The following is a 17,265-nucleotide window of genomic DNA, read 5'->3' as shown; positions in this document are numbered from 1 at the left end:
ATAATAGCTACCAATAATATTCACGAGTTACTTCCTTATAATATTGAATTACTAGTACGACTACTATTATAATGTGGAGACCTTTTGTACTAATGTCATGGGCGACGTACTACTGTGGCCTGATTTGGCAGACGCTCTCGTTACACTTGGCTCTGCAGTGCTCCAACGCGGACGGCGGCAAGAGAGAAAACGAACAACTTCTTTTCGAGTGAAGTGACGAGTCGCGAGAAGGCATTTCCTACCAAAACACGTCAAAGTCTTTTCGCCGAAAAGTGCGGTGTGATGGCGGTGAAGACTGTGCTTTCACTCAGCCAGGTGGTGGCTAATAAATTGCGGGAAAATGGCAGGTGACCCACATTCGGACGTCTTGCGCGTTCCTTACACCTCGCCTCTTGTGCGTCGCTTAATTAATATTTTAGAGGCACAGAAACAGTTCACGACTGGCTCCATTAAGGAGCTCCTTCTCACACAGCATTAGCGGGTTTTGTATAGCATCAGACTTATCAAGGATTTGATCCTCAAAACACTGCTATTGGTACCTTACTGACGCAAAGGGATTAATGATGTGACCTTTTTGTAAACAGGCCTCTGAGCAGATCAAAAGATTTTATGTTAATTCCAGTATTCTGAGACAAGAAACAACAGGCAGCGAACTTAAATTTTTCGGCGAAGACGTACTAACCTTCAGCGACAATCGAAGACGATTCAAGATAAAATCCTTGTAAAAAATAATTTCCGTCGACTGTTTCCAGTGAACGCTGCCAAAGACTTCCCTCCTACGGACATTCAGATGTTAGAAGACGTTCTGATGGTAACGTAGGCAGGATGGCACCATAATTCTTGAGAATTTACGACTGTTGGGAACTCAAACTTTAAAACATGAGAAACAGTTTTGAGGAAAAATAGAATTCATGTAAAATAACGGAAATCTTGCCTGTTCCTCCTTTTTATTCGAACGAATTTTCGTCACGAATATTATTTAATGCCAACTACTCACGTTGCGTCAAAACATTTGCCGGTAATTTGTCAACAGCTTCACTTACTTCTGAAAATCTACCATAAAATCTATATTTCTGGATGAGAACATCATGGGCTGTAGTGAAAACCACTGAAAGTAATGCAGTCGACTTTTTAGCGAGCAGAGTAATGTTACCGACGCTGAGAGATTTTCTGCGTTTACTTATTTCGTTATTACACTAATCTAAAATTGGGGCAATTAAACCGGACAAATACTTAGCGAGATGTGTGAAAATGCTGAACGAATTTAAATGAAAAGCATGCCACGTATACTATATGAATATAATTCATGTACTACCCGCCATTCACTCGACTGAATGAAGAAAACCACTGAAAAACTAGAATATAATCTTTTTTACCTATCACTGCTTTTCTTATGTAGTCCGTATATCTTGCTCGCCACAGATAATTCAGTGTTGAATACATTCTTCGATTTATTTGTCAGCTTACATGACTGAACAGTATCTCTATCTTGGGAACAGGAATTCTGTCCCAAACAGCTACCGTGAAACGAAGTCTCACAAATTTAAACATTTATCGGGCTGAAAATCAACTGCTTTTGTCCAAGAATACTGCACACATTTCTGTGGTGAAATCATTTCTTGGCGTTTACAGCTTCTATTATACTTGAAGAGTTCTAATCACCAACTTCCTTTCTGTAGACAATCACAAGAACTAATATAATTTTCATGTGGAGTTTGTAAGATTACAGCCCATACAGTGTTGCTCTGCGGTAGACCATTAGTACATGCCTTTAGTGACATACATTAATATATCCGCCATTAGCGCATGTCATTACCCTTTTAAAATATATACTTTCGTTGCATCCTTTATTTCCTAATTCATGACGCTTCGCTGTAGCACCGATGTCAGAATTACAGCCGGCCGTTGTGTCCGAGCAGTTCTAGACGCTTCAGTCTGGAACAGCGCGACCGCTACGGTCGCAGGTTCGAATCCTGCCTCGGGCATGGATGTGTGTGATGTCCTTAGGTTAGTTAGGTTTAAGTAGTTCTAAGTTCTAGGCGACTGATGACCTCAGATATTAAGTCCCATAGTGCTCAGAGCCATTTGAACCAACAGAATTACCGAGAATGTACTTTGACGGTAAAGCTAATATAACGCTTCGAAAACTGTGAAATACTTTTGCTTTGCATGATTTAAAATATGAGTTAGGGCATGCGGTGAGAATAAGTTCTTATAAGATTTGCCTAAACTTAACATACGATAAGAATGACATCTGTCAAAAGCACTGACACGAAGACTAATTTTTCACATTCTGCTACCCTAACGTCTTAAAACATTCATGAATAGCACGAATGCCCCGAAGAGAGAGAGAAAAAAATTCTGTCCTTGTCGCCTGAAGTGAATTAGTTTATTGGGAAACCTGACAGGATTTCATGCTAAAAAAGTATTATCTTTAACTCTTTGACTATCATCGGAGGTCAGTGTGGCACCACTGAACATTTTGCGTTCGTATACTGTTGTCGTATGGCACACGGCTTGACATAGATGACACTCTAAGCGGTTTGAAGTGAGGGAGTGCGTCTGATGTGTGAAAGTACTGTCAACACCTCGCGCTAATTAATCTCTTCGTTATATAAGAGCGACGCACGAACACGTTACTATGGCGACACTTTGTATTTCTGGAAAGTTATAGGTCAGACGGTTCTCAGAAAAGAAACCGTCTTTCACTGGCCTGTTCTTATTTGCGCGCCCTCGTATCCACCTCTTTTCACACCTTCCTCCAAGTGTCGACTTGCTCCGTCTTGCTTTTGTCTTCCTCTGTCTTCAAAGATCTTATTTTAGACTCGAAGGCCTTTGGCTCCCGGTAGAAAATGCTACATTTCCTCGTCCAAAACAAAGTTCTCACATTGCCGCGCTGTGTCATTTCTGACAGCGGTTCTACGTCATTATTATGTAAAAATTGTCGCAAGTGCCTCACCTGACGGCGAATTCCGTTTATAGCTATTGTAATGACGACAAGGTTTCACGTGTATCTCTGGCAAATAGTAGCAGCGTCTTCCGTGCAAGCATTGTGAAACGAGCTGAGCCGTTCTTGTAGCCGCAGAGGGAGGGGGAATGAGGGTACCGTATTGTTCAATAAGCGATGCGTGCGTGTTACACATTGGTGTCAGGTTTAGAATTGGATTCTTCTATAACTGGGAAGTTTCGAATAGGTAATCAGAAAATACGAAAAATAAACTAAAGGGCTCGTCATAAAACGACGTGGAACCGAACATGTCAAATTAGGGCTTTCTATCACAGCTGCTTATCTAATTTTTTTCTCTTCCAAAGAGGTATATGAACGGAATTCGCTTATACAAATATTTCCAGTTGATGTTTCACTTAACCACTGCTCAGGTATCATAGAAAAGTATATTAACTGTGAGACGGTGAGGAGAAAAATTAATAACGTCTGTCAGAAATACAATTAGAATTATTTCACATTCAGTGCAGAAACCCAGTACAACATGAAAAGCGTAAGCGTACTCTTAAAATGAATTCATATTGCAGACTTAGCTGGAACGCCAATGAGCAGGTATAGAGACGTGTGAAGTAAAGCCGTCTATATGAAGGAGGACCAGCTGGGAATCTACATACTTTTTCTAACTCTTCATTTTTATAATTCTTATTAATGAGGGATGAATAAATACTCCAGAAGCGTGTAGGTCATAAATAATTCTCAATAGTGATAGGGGCCCTGTGTACAGTAACATAGCGTTATTTTGAACATAAGTGATCAGATTTACGCCGTGCACTGTTATCAAACATGGCCCTGAGCACTATAGGACTCAACTTCTCAGGTCATTAGCCCCCTATAACTTAGAACTAGTTAAACCTAACTAACCTAAGGACATCACACACATCCATGCCCCATTCAGGATTCGAACCTGCGACCGAAGCGGTCTCGCGGTTCCAGACTGCAGCGCCTAGAACCGCACGGCCACTTCGGCCGGCTGCACTGTTATTCCTATCAAAATTGCTGTGGAATATTTCGGGATAAAGGAGGCTAACTTTGTCATCAGAACATTGGAGCAATTGGTACGGTTCTAAAGAATGCCACGAAAGTATAGCGTAAACTTAAACGTGACATTTGTCGCTCTCAAATCAAAAACATATAGCTAGAATTTGTGCGTATCTAGTTACAAGGTGCAGTTATCTTGTGAAGGAAGTGAAATTATCAGACTAATCGCTTGTATATTCCGCACAACATAGTAAAGAGATAATGGAGACTTAAGCTCTTCGATGACGAAATGATTGGCAGTTCTGACCCGTTCTGAGCCGAAGGTTATCAGACTTCCTCGATTGACCGAAACACTAAAATGTGTAAGTTGAGTGACTGGTTTCGATTTTTGTACCAAAATTATTTAAAAAGTAAATTTTAAAACTTATGTTTTTCATATTCGTCCAAAACCTTATACTTGCCATAGAATACATTTTTCAAACTTTAACTGCAGTACTCGAAGTTCCTGTGCAGTTTCTTGGAGCCCGTGAAATTAATCTCCATTTGGTTTCTGCATAGTATAAACCGCCACGCAGTCCCTTTGTATTTCTACGTTTTCCGCTCTCCTTTTATTACTGTTAGATCTGGTGGTCTCTTCAAGTTATTAGAACTCTCACTTTCACCTGTCTGGGTTTGGATAGTTATAATTGGTTAGTTCTCTGAACGACCTAAATACATGCCGTCTTCCCCCTACCCCCCCCCCCCTCCTTCTTCCCCCCCCCCCCCCCCCCCGAAAGAATAGACTTTTCTTTGCATATTGTTCGCATTGTAAATAGCAGATTAGATTGACTTCTTCTGTTAATCGATAACCAGCTGCTTTCATTTACATCTAACGTCTCAATCCCTTCATAGTATACGTCTTACCTTCATTTCTCTTAAACTCAGTTACTTCGACATCAGAATATTTGTATTCAAAAATACTATGTACTTTTGTCATCGCCGTCATCTTCACCAGTTATCTTATCATCTTCTCTTTGGCCTTGTTTTTCTTCTTGTCATACTTCTCATTCGATTCGTGGACGGTGTAGGCACGAATTTTTCATCTTCATTTACAGCAGTTTTCTGCTTTTCCAATACCGCAAGTTGTGTTTTGCACGGAGTTAGTCGTTTGATTCACAAGAAAATCGAGATGCTGAGTATAGTATATTACGGAGCGAGGACGCAGGAGGAGATACGATTAGGTATTGCAGATTAAGGAAAGGAGTAAACGTGGTGTAGGAAGAGCAGAGAAGCATCTGCCACGCGGCGCAGCGGGCCAGCGTGGCTGGACACTTAGTTTAATAAAGGAAACGATCCCCTCCACTCGCAGACAATCAGAGCCCGCTTTCAACTAATCTGGTTGAGGGAATTTGGATTTATTTAAAGCAGTTGTAAGAGCATGCAGCTGTAGCGGGCCACCTGTTGCCAGCAGCGCCTGCGCGTTGCCCGCCTTTTATTGTAATCGCTCACTTTAGGCTCCGAGCTTCTGCCGGAGGGGCGTACTTCTCATTTCTCCCAACTTACTGCACGTGCCGTTACAGGGCGCGTAATGGGTTTCAAATTAAAAAGAAGATACGTACGGTAGTTTATATCTTAGTTGAATATGGTTTCGTGATCTGTTTCATCAACAAGCTAAAATATAAGTTTTGGAGGCAATATCTGGATTGGGCGTTATACGATTTGACCACGACGGCCCATTAATTAACAACAAAATTATTTGTATGTGTGTGCATGTATGTGTGTGTGTGTGTGTGTGTGTGTGTGTGTGTGTGTGTGTGTGTGTTGTGTGTCTTTGTATGTGTTGGCGATCGTTGTTCGAATCCCAGTCTGGTGGTTTAGATTCATATTTTCTGTGGTCTCTCTAAATAGATCAAGGCAAATTTCGCTATCGTTCCGTTGAAAGGGACATGGACGATTTCCTCCCCCATCTTAGTCTTGTACGAAATTGGCTCCGTTTCTAATGACCTTGTCTGTACACGAAGTAAAACCCCAATCTTATTTTCTCTTTTAATCGATCTTGACCTCGCAGAGGAGTGTGCTCCTCATAATATAGCCTAAGGTGAAAAATTACTTTTGAAGGGAAGGGCTGGAGTTGACCCTGCCTCATTCAGATCAATTCCAATGTCTTCACCCGGTATGAAATTAATTCGAGGCTCCCCGTATTAGGAAAGGAATTCCAGCCTGATTACTAGAAGAAAAGATACATAATGCAAAGGAAATAATTCTGCTACCGCTTGAGAAGAATGTACAAACAATGCCGTCCCTATCTCACTGTACACGTGCATATCAAATGGCTCTGAGCACTATGGGACTTAACTGCTGTTGTCATCAGCCCCCTAGAACTTAGAACTACTTAAACCTAACTAAGCTAAGGACATCACACACATCCATGCCCGAGGCAGGATTCGAACCTGCGACCGCAGCAGTCGCGCGGTTCCGGACTGAGCACCTTAACCGCTAGACCACTGCGGCCGGCACACGTGCATATCGTCCATAGTTGCAACTAATGCGCTTTGAGAAATGAAGAGAGATCGTTGTAACGGATCCCAGCGCTAGTAACGCTACCGAGTTTAATTTTTTGTAATTTCATAGTGAATCGGAAACCTGACGGAACATTCACAGCCCAAGTGACTGCCGGTTAACTTACTGCACGCTGTAATATGTCGAGCATTCCAAAAGTCATTCTGAATAATTCTGCGTTCTTCGAAGCCCTCTTCCCTCGCTAACAAGTAGGAGGGCACAGTTGGTTGCGGGGGTGGTAGAGGGTGGGGTGTGGGTGTGAGTGGGGGATAGACACTATATTGCTATGTCTTTCGAGCGATATAAATGGTAGGCATGTTAGATGTAAACTTGCTTTTCACGCCGAACAGCAGCGCCACGAGACTGCAAAATTGTGGCGACGCTTCTTCTGTAATGATGAAGCACGCTATACCACGCTGTTTTCCGATAGTAGCAAGAGGTTTAGGAAATGTATAATTGGTAAAGTCACAGTGTGACCGGATTTCTCCTGAAGGCAGTGGTAGTTACAACCGTCAGTTACGAAAGGATTATAATAGCTTGCGCGAGCCACAATCCCATATTGTTGCTTTTGTGTGCAAACGCGGGCCAGTAGAAGAGTTCCGAAATAAAGTTATTGTAGCTTGTGTGCTGCAGCCACCGAGTCACAGTTCACGAATGTGCATTGTGCGTGTCATTATCGTTCATTGTGCGTTGTTTGCAGGGAACCGACTGTGTGATGGAAGCATATCAGTTGAAAACTAACCCTTTGAGAAAACTTGTTCCAGCCTGACTGACCAATGAGTACACAGACAACGCGCAAACATGTGCGGTCCACATCGGCACCTGACGTGGTAACTTATCCCAATTAAATATTCATCTTTTGATCTGCAGCTCTCGTCCTTTCTTTCCGTCTTTGCAGTTAAATTATAGGATATGGGTTCCGCCTTTTTGCAAACACACTACTGTTTCTTTTTACCGAAATATGTCTCAGCATCTCCGTGCCATCATCAGTGTTTTTTTTAACTAAAAAACTGTAAAAAGTGAAAATATCTCAGGTTATAATTGAGTTAACAAAGTGAGGCCTAAAGAAAGTTTTCGTTCGTCTTGCTTCTTACCGTGATTTTACATTATATGGTTTTGCAGGACCAACTGTATAGTGTCTTGCACTCATAGCTTGTCATCTGCAAACCAAATATACATTTACATCATTTGGTTTGCAGACAAGCTATCGGTGCAGGACGCTATACAGTTGGTCCTGCAAAACGGAATAATGTGAAATCACGGTAAGAAGCAAAACGAACAAAAACTTTCTTTAGGCCTCACTTTGTTAAATCAATTATAACCTGAAATATTTTAACTTTTTACAGTTTTTCAGTAAACAAAAAACTCACTGATGATGGTAAAGAGGTGCTGGAACACGCCTGGATAAGAAGAAAAAGCAGAATGTTTGCAAAAAGGCGGAAGCCATACCATCTAACATCCCAGTTAAAATAGACTGTCATTATACTTAAATGCCAATTTGACGCAAGTCTACAAGATGTTAGGCTATCATTGAAGTAAAGGATGAGTGAACGACGTACAAAACGTCACTATATCAAAGAATCTTGTTAGCGTACTATAACTGAACTTCCAGGTGCATCTTCTTGCACTTTGATCAGTTATGGGTCAGATACGTCGATGCTGCTAAACATTAAAATATGCTTTTTAAGGGATAAGGACATAACAGAACTGTAGGTCCACAATCGGTAAATACAAATGTAAAGCGAAAATACGTTCAAAGGAGGCAGGATTTTATCTGGTGTTGTTTGTCAAGATCCTGCGTAAAATGACACCAGGGACGGTGTACAGCTCATCGTCAGTGTGAAACCAGCTCTTCGCAAACAAATACTTTTCCAGATAATGCCAAATTTCTGATAAGTGAGATCAACAGTTTTCGCAACCCTGAAGACCTCTGGTTATCGTTTAATAATAGGCCTCGTGTAAAAACTGGTATCTCTCCGCAGCAGTCATTGAACGCTCCACCAGCGATAGCAGCGGAGTAAAACACGAATCCTTGATAATGTGTATGACAAATCGTCTTCCGAACGCAGATCGAAATACTGTTTTCTGGAGCATCGTTGCATTTACAGAGGTAATGTAGATGTCAGATACTTTATCAGCAAAATAGATGCTACACTTGCTTTCAGTACAAGTTTGTATCTTGTTACTTGTCTGAAAATACTGTTTCCAAAAAATTATCCAAACCACTTTCGTCGCGTTAATGATTCATTTTACCCATGAGACAGATTCACTAACATCTCGCGCCTGTTGGTGGTGGTGTTATGCAGAAATCAGTCAAACGTATAGCACTCGCAACATTTTACGTCACAGGCGTAGAAAAAGTGACTCACATTGACATCATCCAGCTGGATGTTTCGGAAGTCCACACAAAAGACATTAAATAGAATTTTACCTATATCGCAAATTTTTACTCGAAAGGTTTCATCAACATCAGAAATTGAAAATTTTGCTACAGCTTGCTTAAAAATCTTAATTTCATATGAGCACTATTTTGGATTTGTAGCTGCCGATGAAAATAAAGGAAATTGTTCGCTCAGTGTTCCACAATAATAAGTAGGATATTTTACTACAAAATTTTCTTTCTGGGTCACAAAATGAGAATGTAAGTAATTTTTTGGTCCTATCCAAAACACGTTTTCGAGTATCACATATATAAATCCAAACCTGTGTCGGTTAGGTCGCAGACATGACCCTGTCAGCTCTAGCCAGTATGGTATGTTACATTTGCTTCACGAGAAGTTTGCTTCTAATAACATATTTTTGCGTGCCATGAAAAATTTGTTTATGTGGCTAGACACAAGAAACGTAAAAAAATCATAACGATAACAATAAAAACTCTGAAACAACATTGCGCTGCTTGGTCACTGAATTATCTAACGTAGCCAGAATCAAAATATTTCGTTTTAATTTTGAAAATGAGTTTCCAAATCGTCAAGCAGAAAATACTGAGCTACTAATTTTAGATTCGGCTATCGAGGAATCACGTTCTACTAATGTATAACTTTTGTCTTGCTTACTATGTGCTGAAGTGTCGCTTAAATGAAGTACAGTGTCTACATATCGATTTATGGTAGCTGCAACAATTTTATACAAACGTTTGAGAACAGAATATTCTCTAGCAAGATAGAGAAATTTTCAAGACTATTTTGGAGATAAAAGCCCTCTAGTAATGTCTCGTTCCGCGCGCTGATCATCATAACGTAGATGTAGAACACGCTGCCGAATTGTGTCGCACAGCAATTTTCCTCGTCTTGAGCCCACGCGTCTCACGCCACTAGCCCGAAGTTAATTCCACAAATATCTGCTGACCTTTCATAAATCACACTATCAGCCACAAAAAGGCGTTTCATGAAGCGTAGCTAGCCAGCCTGTACTGTGGCGGCGAGGAAGTTCGCTAACCTCTGCAGTTTTTCTTTTTTCTTTTTTTCTTTCCTGTTTTCGGTTTGAAACTGAGAAACTCATATCTTCTCATAGCGGTAGTTTAGACCTGTACGACTTGGGGAGACTGTTTTCAAATCATTTGTTGCCAATTTGCGTGCTTCTGCGGATTATGTAAGGTCATAGTAAATTAACGGTCTGAGGCTTTAGAATCTGTTTTGTGAAGACCCGATCTTGCCTTACTCACAGCCTATTATTTCCGTATTCAGCTACGGAAAAGTTTATAGTTTTATTTTAATTACTATGTTTGATGCCTAGTCAAACAGATTATGATACGTAAACTTCAACCGTAAGAGCTCTACAGTAAAAACGTCGAAAATTTTACACTTTGTGTTCCATGTAATTTAGCTTGAGAATCAGAAACAATAGGATTGTTGTTTTAAATGCTAAAGGAGTTTCTCAATAGCTAATGATACCTACAGATTAGCATACAAATGAAGAGCACAAAAATCATTCACTGGCATTACATATGACAGCCTTAGATTATCTGCAGTTCGTAAATATACTTCAAAATTGTTGTCATTTGTAAAGGGTACCAGCAACTTTATTTGTTGTTGAGTATTCACAATATATTGTATAAGAAAAGAAAAGTGCGTATTATCGCACAGAGATGGGAGATATAGTTTTCACTTTGTGTTGTTGCGTGACCTGACGCACAAGTGCTTTTCACTTTGCGAGCGGACAAGTTACGGAATTTTGAGAAATATCAGCGAGTTACGGAGCGCAAACCGTCGAAGGGAGGGTGGGAGAGTCGTCTTGAGACGACCGCGTCGACGCGGTTCTTCGTTTTTTTATTTTTTTTTTTTAAGCAGACATTCTCCGCTAACGGTTTTCGTGCTTTATGTGTAGGAAAAGGCTTCTTCTTTGAAGCAATCCTTTATTTCCGATCCTCGTCCTTACGAGAGTCCCTCGGCGTAACCCTTTGTGCGTCAAGGGTTAAAAAATGAATAAGGAAAAAAATCCGAGTGAAAAAAAAGCTAAGAATGGAGGGAAACCTGTGTCTGTAATGTGATTCAACTGGTTGAGCCTCTTCCCTTACCCTAAGCCGCGACCCGCGTTCGCGACCTTTAGAAATGCGTTCCTATTTTCTATTCTATATGAAATCTTTTAGTGAGGCTATATAAAAGAGTCCGCAGTATTCTTTTTGATTGCTATTATGTGTGAGAAAATACGGATGTAGGGGTTTTAGAGGAAAATATATTAAACGACGGATCTTGAAATGCGCCCGGAGGGACGGGCTCGGGGGGAGGGGGTGCGGGCTTTTGATAGCGAGGGCCGGGCCCCGGGAGCTGGGAGCAGGGGAGCGCGCAGCCCTTCACACATGCAACCCTTCCGCCGGCCGACACCCTCCGTCACAGCAAAACCGAATATTTTAGCCGCGCACAGCTGCGCCGTCTTTGTCATTAACGCCGGCTTCTTCGAATTAATTTCATTTCGTCGCGAGCCGCGCGACACGATGGCCGTTTTCTAGCTAAGGGCACTGGAAATCTTCCGTTATTGAATCCTTTCTCCACACGTTTTAAACTGGCGTCTCCGTTCCTGCTGCTTATAAGCACGCTTTAGTTGAAATTGGAGATTCATTAGCTTGACGATTACTCACACGCAGTGCAGTACGAATAATATGCCCTACTCTTTTTCTCATTAGTATTTGATGTCCGGCGACACATTTACGGCAGTACTTATTCGCTTCTGACAACTATCGGGACTTGATGTGTGACGTTGATTGCGGTAGCATACAAGGGATCTCGTTTTTTCTGGTAAATCACAGAGAAGTCAGAATCGGTGTGTTAGCAGAACATAACGCGCACCAACGCTGCTAAAGGTTGCAATAAATAGGTAAGGCTTGCTGACGCTTAAACGACGGTAGAAACGAGAAGGCAAATTGTCACCCAGAGTAGAAAGCAGTGTTCTTTTCTCAGATACGATAGAGCGCGCTGGTTCTCGGAAAAATAATTCAACCTCATTAGAACCCTAGCACCACGACAGTTTTCTTCAAAACGAGCTCTTCGTCCAGGCCCAAGTGATGTCTACCGACCCCCGTGTCATTCTCTGCCTTGCGCTGTCATGTGGATGCGGTGTATAGGGTCATGTGGTCGGCAGACTTTCCAGAACACGGAGTCACTACTAGTCGCCCAAGTAGCTCCTCAGTGGGCTTCACGAGGCTGAGTGCACCTCATACAGTCCTCCCACCAAGATGAAAGCCTTGGCAGTGCTGGGAATGCAACCCGTGTCCCTCGCATGACAGCCATCTACGCTGGATGCGGACATATTTATTTAACAGGTTTCTCACTTTAATTTCGGTAAGTGGTGATCGGTCTGCCAATTTGTTCTTTTGCGATAATGGCTCAATGTGTTAAATACACACGTCGACTCCGAATAATCACCTCTATTTGCAGAATTAACAGTAGCAGGAACAATCGTAGGGATGAATCGTTTGTCTAATGCTTACCTGGACATCTTGTTTCTAAAACCATATGTACAGCAGAATGAATTGTTGTAGAATTGAAAAACAGAATAAACAGCTGAATAACTAATGCTCTTACTGAAACAGAAGAGGACGATCTCCCTCGAGGAAACTGTCATGTTTTGATAGGGATACTGATGTAGCCTCATTTGGTAGTTAACGTTGTTTAAAATTTGTCTTGAGAACATCACCTGGCCCATTTATGCCTTAAAATTGTGCAAAAATATTGGAATTAGCATCTCATCTCATTAGTGTTTATTCTGTCATTCGATGCTCACTGCGTGTTAAAACAGATTATCGTGGCAACCGTCCACGAAGGAACACACATAATATAAAAATTCTTACGTAGGATCATTAGTATTGTCATTTCCTTATAAACGCTATATGGGCAAAGTATAAACGTGATCATCAATTTGACGGACTAATCCTGTCACCTCATTCTTTAGGGAGGGGTTGATGCTTCGTAATGACCTTGTTGTCGAAAGGGATGAAGCATTAAAAATAGGAAAAATTTCGACCACTTATTTTTTTCTGATGCTGTTGCGTACGTTAAAGAATCCATAAAATTAACGTTTTCACTTGGTAACTTGATTTTGCACATTTTCAATCAAAAATTATTTATTATTTACTGTATTAAAATTATCTCTTAAAAGCAATTCATTTACGCAAATATGTATCTTATTTAGGACCACTTGCACCGTAGAGTGCAACTCATCTCGGTACCAAGCTACACACTGTTAATTATTTCAGAGCAAATACAAACACATATAAGTCGTTTATTAAAAGATTTGAAGCGTCTCAGGTGATTTGTCTGTAGCGAAGTAACATTTTATTGTTCTGAAACTTGTAAACGCCTGCAACTGAGGAAAGAAAATAACAAACTGTTTCTGATTCCAGTCATCCTTTATTTAAGAAGTGACGTGGCATTACGCCTTTCAGCTTACTGCGTAGCATTACGTATAGCCAGGGCATACATATTATTTTAGGGCCCTTTGGTTTTGCAAGATACGGGGACAGCAACGAGCTGCGCTAATTGTGTGTGAAAGAAAGAGAGATAGATAGATAGATAGATAGATAGATAGAGAGAGAGAGAGAGAGAGAGAGATTTATTTTCCGTTGTACATAAGTATTACGATCTTTTATTTCGGGAAATAGAGGTTCCCGAAAATGTGTACGATACATGAGAGGTAAAGGCGATTTCAAGACAATTTCTCGGTTCAGTCAGGGCTGCTAGCATCTAGTTCCCCCTTTCCTATTTAGAATAAAAATTTCTCGAAATTTCTTTCAAAATACATCCCACAGTAAAATACAAAAAGTTGGTGGTATTCCACGTCCTCTGTTCGACGCCTTGGATCAGTGCGATAGACACACGGGCGAACTTCAGGTAAGTAACCTGTTTTTGTAACGGACCCTTCACATCTCAAGCTCTGGAAACGAGAATGAGAATTTCGGCAGTTGCTGGACTCGTATTAATAGGATGGCAGGCGAACGAGGAGACGGTGTGTGAGAAAGACGGGTTTTGAGTTACATTTTTGCTGCGCTGGCGAAGGGGTTGGGTTGTATCTTCCGCGTGTGAGAACAAAGTCGCGGGGCCCCCCCTCGCCGTAAAGGGTGAAACCTAAGCCGGAACTAAAAAGAAACCCAAAGGGGGAGAACACCGATGACGTTTTTCTGCTTTTTTACGTGGCATTTACTGTTCGGACTGGCGTTATTTAACATAACCTCTGCTCGTGAGAAATCCATCCCGCGCCGACTGCTCAACCGCAGACGGGCTTCCAGTTACTGGAATATCGGTTACGGCAGCCTGCTGTTCAATTGTCGGCCTTTCGTATCCGAGGCGCGAAATATAATCTCTTTCCTGCAACAATTTTTACGTTTGTCATAGGTGGAGTCAGCAAACTGGTTGACTATTTGCGGAACCTCTTGATTTTGTCCATATATAGTTTCTCAAGCCCGATTTGAAATGGCTTCTATTCGTTGCCGGAACGTTCAGTCCGCTTTTATTCTGCTACGCTGATAGCCATCGATCTACAGAATTTCCTAATTCTGGTGCCCAATCAATTGGATGTTAATCTATTTGATTGCATCGTTTTGCAACGTTTCATTGCTTGAAGAGAACGTCAGAACGAAGCCTAAATTCTCCTTTCTTTGGCTGCAACTGTGACTTTAATAATTATAGAGGAGGGAAGAAAGATTGAGATTTAACGTCATGTAGTTGACGAGGCGAAGGATAGGGAAGAAAATCAACTTCTTCCTTTTCAAAGGAACCATTGTGGTGTATTGTCTTGCAGAAATCATTCAAAACATAAATGTGGACAGTTGGGCAAGGATTCGAATCGCCACCCTTCAGTATGGGAGTCCAGCACCCTAATCACTATGCCACCTCCCTCAGTAACATTACACATAGCCTGTTTGGAAATACTGTAATTTGGTTCATTTTTTAAAAAAAGACGTTCTTAAAAATATGCTGTACTGCTACAAATATTCTATTAGAATTCCTTCCATATAGTATGAGGATCTCTTAAAATATTTTAGGTTTTGCTGACAGTTCTTGAAAAAGGAAGTTAACATTGAATTCCATGGAATCGTAGTTACTGACACAAACTCTTTTCTGTGACTTTCACAGGTGTAGTTTTTAAACTGGTTTCTAGGTTTAGCCAGAAGATTCATTGTATCTGAACATTATGTTTCATTCCATATTTCATTTCAGCATTGTCTCCTTCACTCCCCATTGACAACAACCCAAATGTCAACAAAAAATAGTTATATAAACATCTTTATAAATTATAAATGATAGTGTCATTGCAACACAGTTACAAGCATGTAATATCAGGTAAAAAAACCATATTCAAAATAAACTGTGTGCCATTTTAGTGTAAAAAGTTTAGCTTCTTTGGTTCTAATTTATATTTAGACAATAATGCAAATTTACTACATCAGCAGCTATTTGGTTTTGAATGTAATGATATTTTAGCCAAATTGGAGATGCACAGTGATTTTGTGTTTAGAAAATAATTTATTATTTGGTACAATCACACTAATTACAAAAAAAACCAATTTGGGCTGTCAATGGTTGTCATTCGATCATAAAACTCATGCTGTGGTTCACTTGTAACACTGTGGAAACCAAATAAAACCCGTGTCACGCTTCATTCCCAACACTGCAGAAACCACAGTGGCAGTGTGGTGTGAGTGAACCACACCATAGGTTTTATAATCAGATGGTGACTGTGCTGAACAGTAAATTATTTTCAAACTATTTGGTATTATGTAACCCTTGCAATATTCAAGGATAGGTCTCCGCCAAATAGAATATGTACACTACCACTCAGTATTTTGTAGTAATTTTGTTTGTCATAAGCAGTAAATATGAATCACTCAGAAATTTCGAAAACAGTTTGAACGGTCAACATAAAGAAAATTTAAGAACTTTCTTCTATGATTGAAAACTGTATACAAGCATTGAAATGTTGTAGAATATAAAATTATTCATGCAAAAGTTTTGTTTGTGTTTCAGGTGGAAGTCTCCTTCTGGGTCATCGGATGTCTCCACTAAGCCCCAGTAGAGATGCAACAAGTAATGGAAAGGCTGCCGTGCCTATAGACTATTCCCGATATGTGAAGCGCTTCTCAAGTGCATTAGAATGTGCCAATGCTTACTGCAAAGATCTCAATTACAGGTCAGTGTTTAATTCCAACACATTTACTGTAATGTGACAATATGATGACAAATTTCATGCTGCATTTGTGCATTTATTTCATGAATGTGTAGAAGGAGTTTTTTAGGGCTTGTTTTCTTTAGTGAGCTGATTTTGATATTTCTCTTCTTTAAATGCTCATTATTACTTTGTTGTATGATATGTATTTACTAACCATTTTGAACCTTAAGTTATCTGTTAAAAGTAAAAACTTAGTTAACCAGTACCTATTGAGATCACTCTTGTGACTTACCGTTGTTGCAAACTTCAGGCTGTACTCTTCCATATATTTTGACATGATCATTTCCTGTATTCCACAACATACATTTTACACAACAGTTTCTGGTGCTATGATGCTTTACCTATTTTTTAAACACCATATTTCATCCTGTTCCGAATGAGTTACCTTTGACCCTACTCGCTGTTTATGTAGGATATTTGATAGCTTTTCATTAATGGAACACTGAGTAAAGTGCCTGTATACCATGATACCCATACAACACTTGGCCATGTAGCAAATTTGTTATCTATTTTACAGGGAACATTTCCATTGCCTAGACTGCAATTCCAGGGTGTTTGTGAAGAAAGAGGAAATGATAAGACATTTCAAATGGCACAAGAAACGTGACGAATCTCTTCAACATGGATTTATGAGATACTCTCCAATGGATGATTGCTCAGACAGATACAGAGGGTGCAGCCACAATCGCAAGCAAACTCACTACCATTGCATCAAGGTATCACATCACTTTCAGGTGCCATTTGAACATCAGTTTTTGAAATTTCTGTGGATCTATATAGTAATGTTTTTTCCCAGAATTCATGGATTTATACCTGTTAATCCAGTATCTGTTATGTGTAAAAATATGTTTCATTGTTATTACAGAGTTTTCAGTGTCTTGTGTTTGTTGCGATAATTGGACATTGAATTAATTGCCATGGAAAGGGAGCTAGGAGATTAAAAAGATTTAAAACTGATAATTGTTTTAGTTAAATATATTATTTGATAACAATGAACATCGAGAAGGAATTAGCAATGAGAGTCTCTTTCAGAGTTGTATGAATCTCATTCCAGCCTCTTTCTAGCAAATGAACATGTGTACTGA

General features: G+C 40.3%; 1 protein-coding gene across 10 annotated transcripts in view; it reads left to right on the top strand.

Moving 5' to 3' along the window:
• Positions 1-17,265, top strand: part of LOC126297825 (zinc finger protein castor homolog 1-like) — a 317,673-nt gene that overhangs the window by 253,814 nt on the left and 46,594 nt on the right. For 9 of the 10 annotated variants that reach the window (XM_049989060.1, XM_049989068.1, XM_049989067.1 and 6 more), the window contains 2 exons: positions 15,979-16,141; positions 16,698-16,914. In XM_049989060.1, the coding sequence (XP_049845017.1) occupies positions 15,979-16,141; positions 16,698-16,914 (380 nt within the window). The remainder of the gene's footprint in view (positions 1-15,978; positions 16,142-16,697; positions 16,915-17,265) is intronic. The other variant, XM_049989063.1, reaches the window with a different exon arrangement.

This window comes from Schistocerca gregaria, chromosome X (genome assembly GCF_023897955.1).
Source record: "Schistocerca gregaria isolate iqSchGreg1 chromosome X, iqSchGreg1.2, whole genome shotgun sequence".
Lineage (NCBI taxonomy): Eukaryota > Metazoa > Arthropoda > Insecta > Orthoptera > Acrididae > Schistocerca > Schistocerca gregaria.
This window is presented reverse-complemented; position numbering and strand designations above follow the sequence as displayed.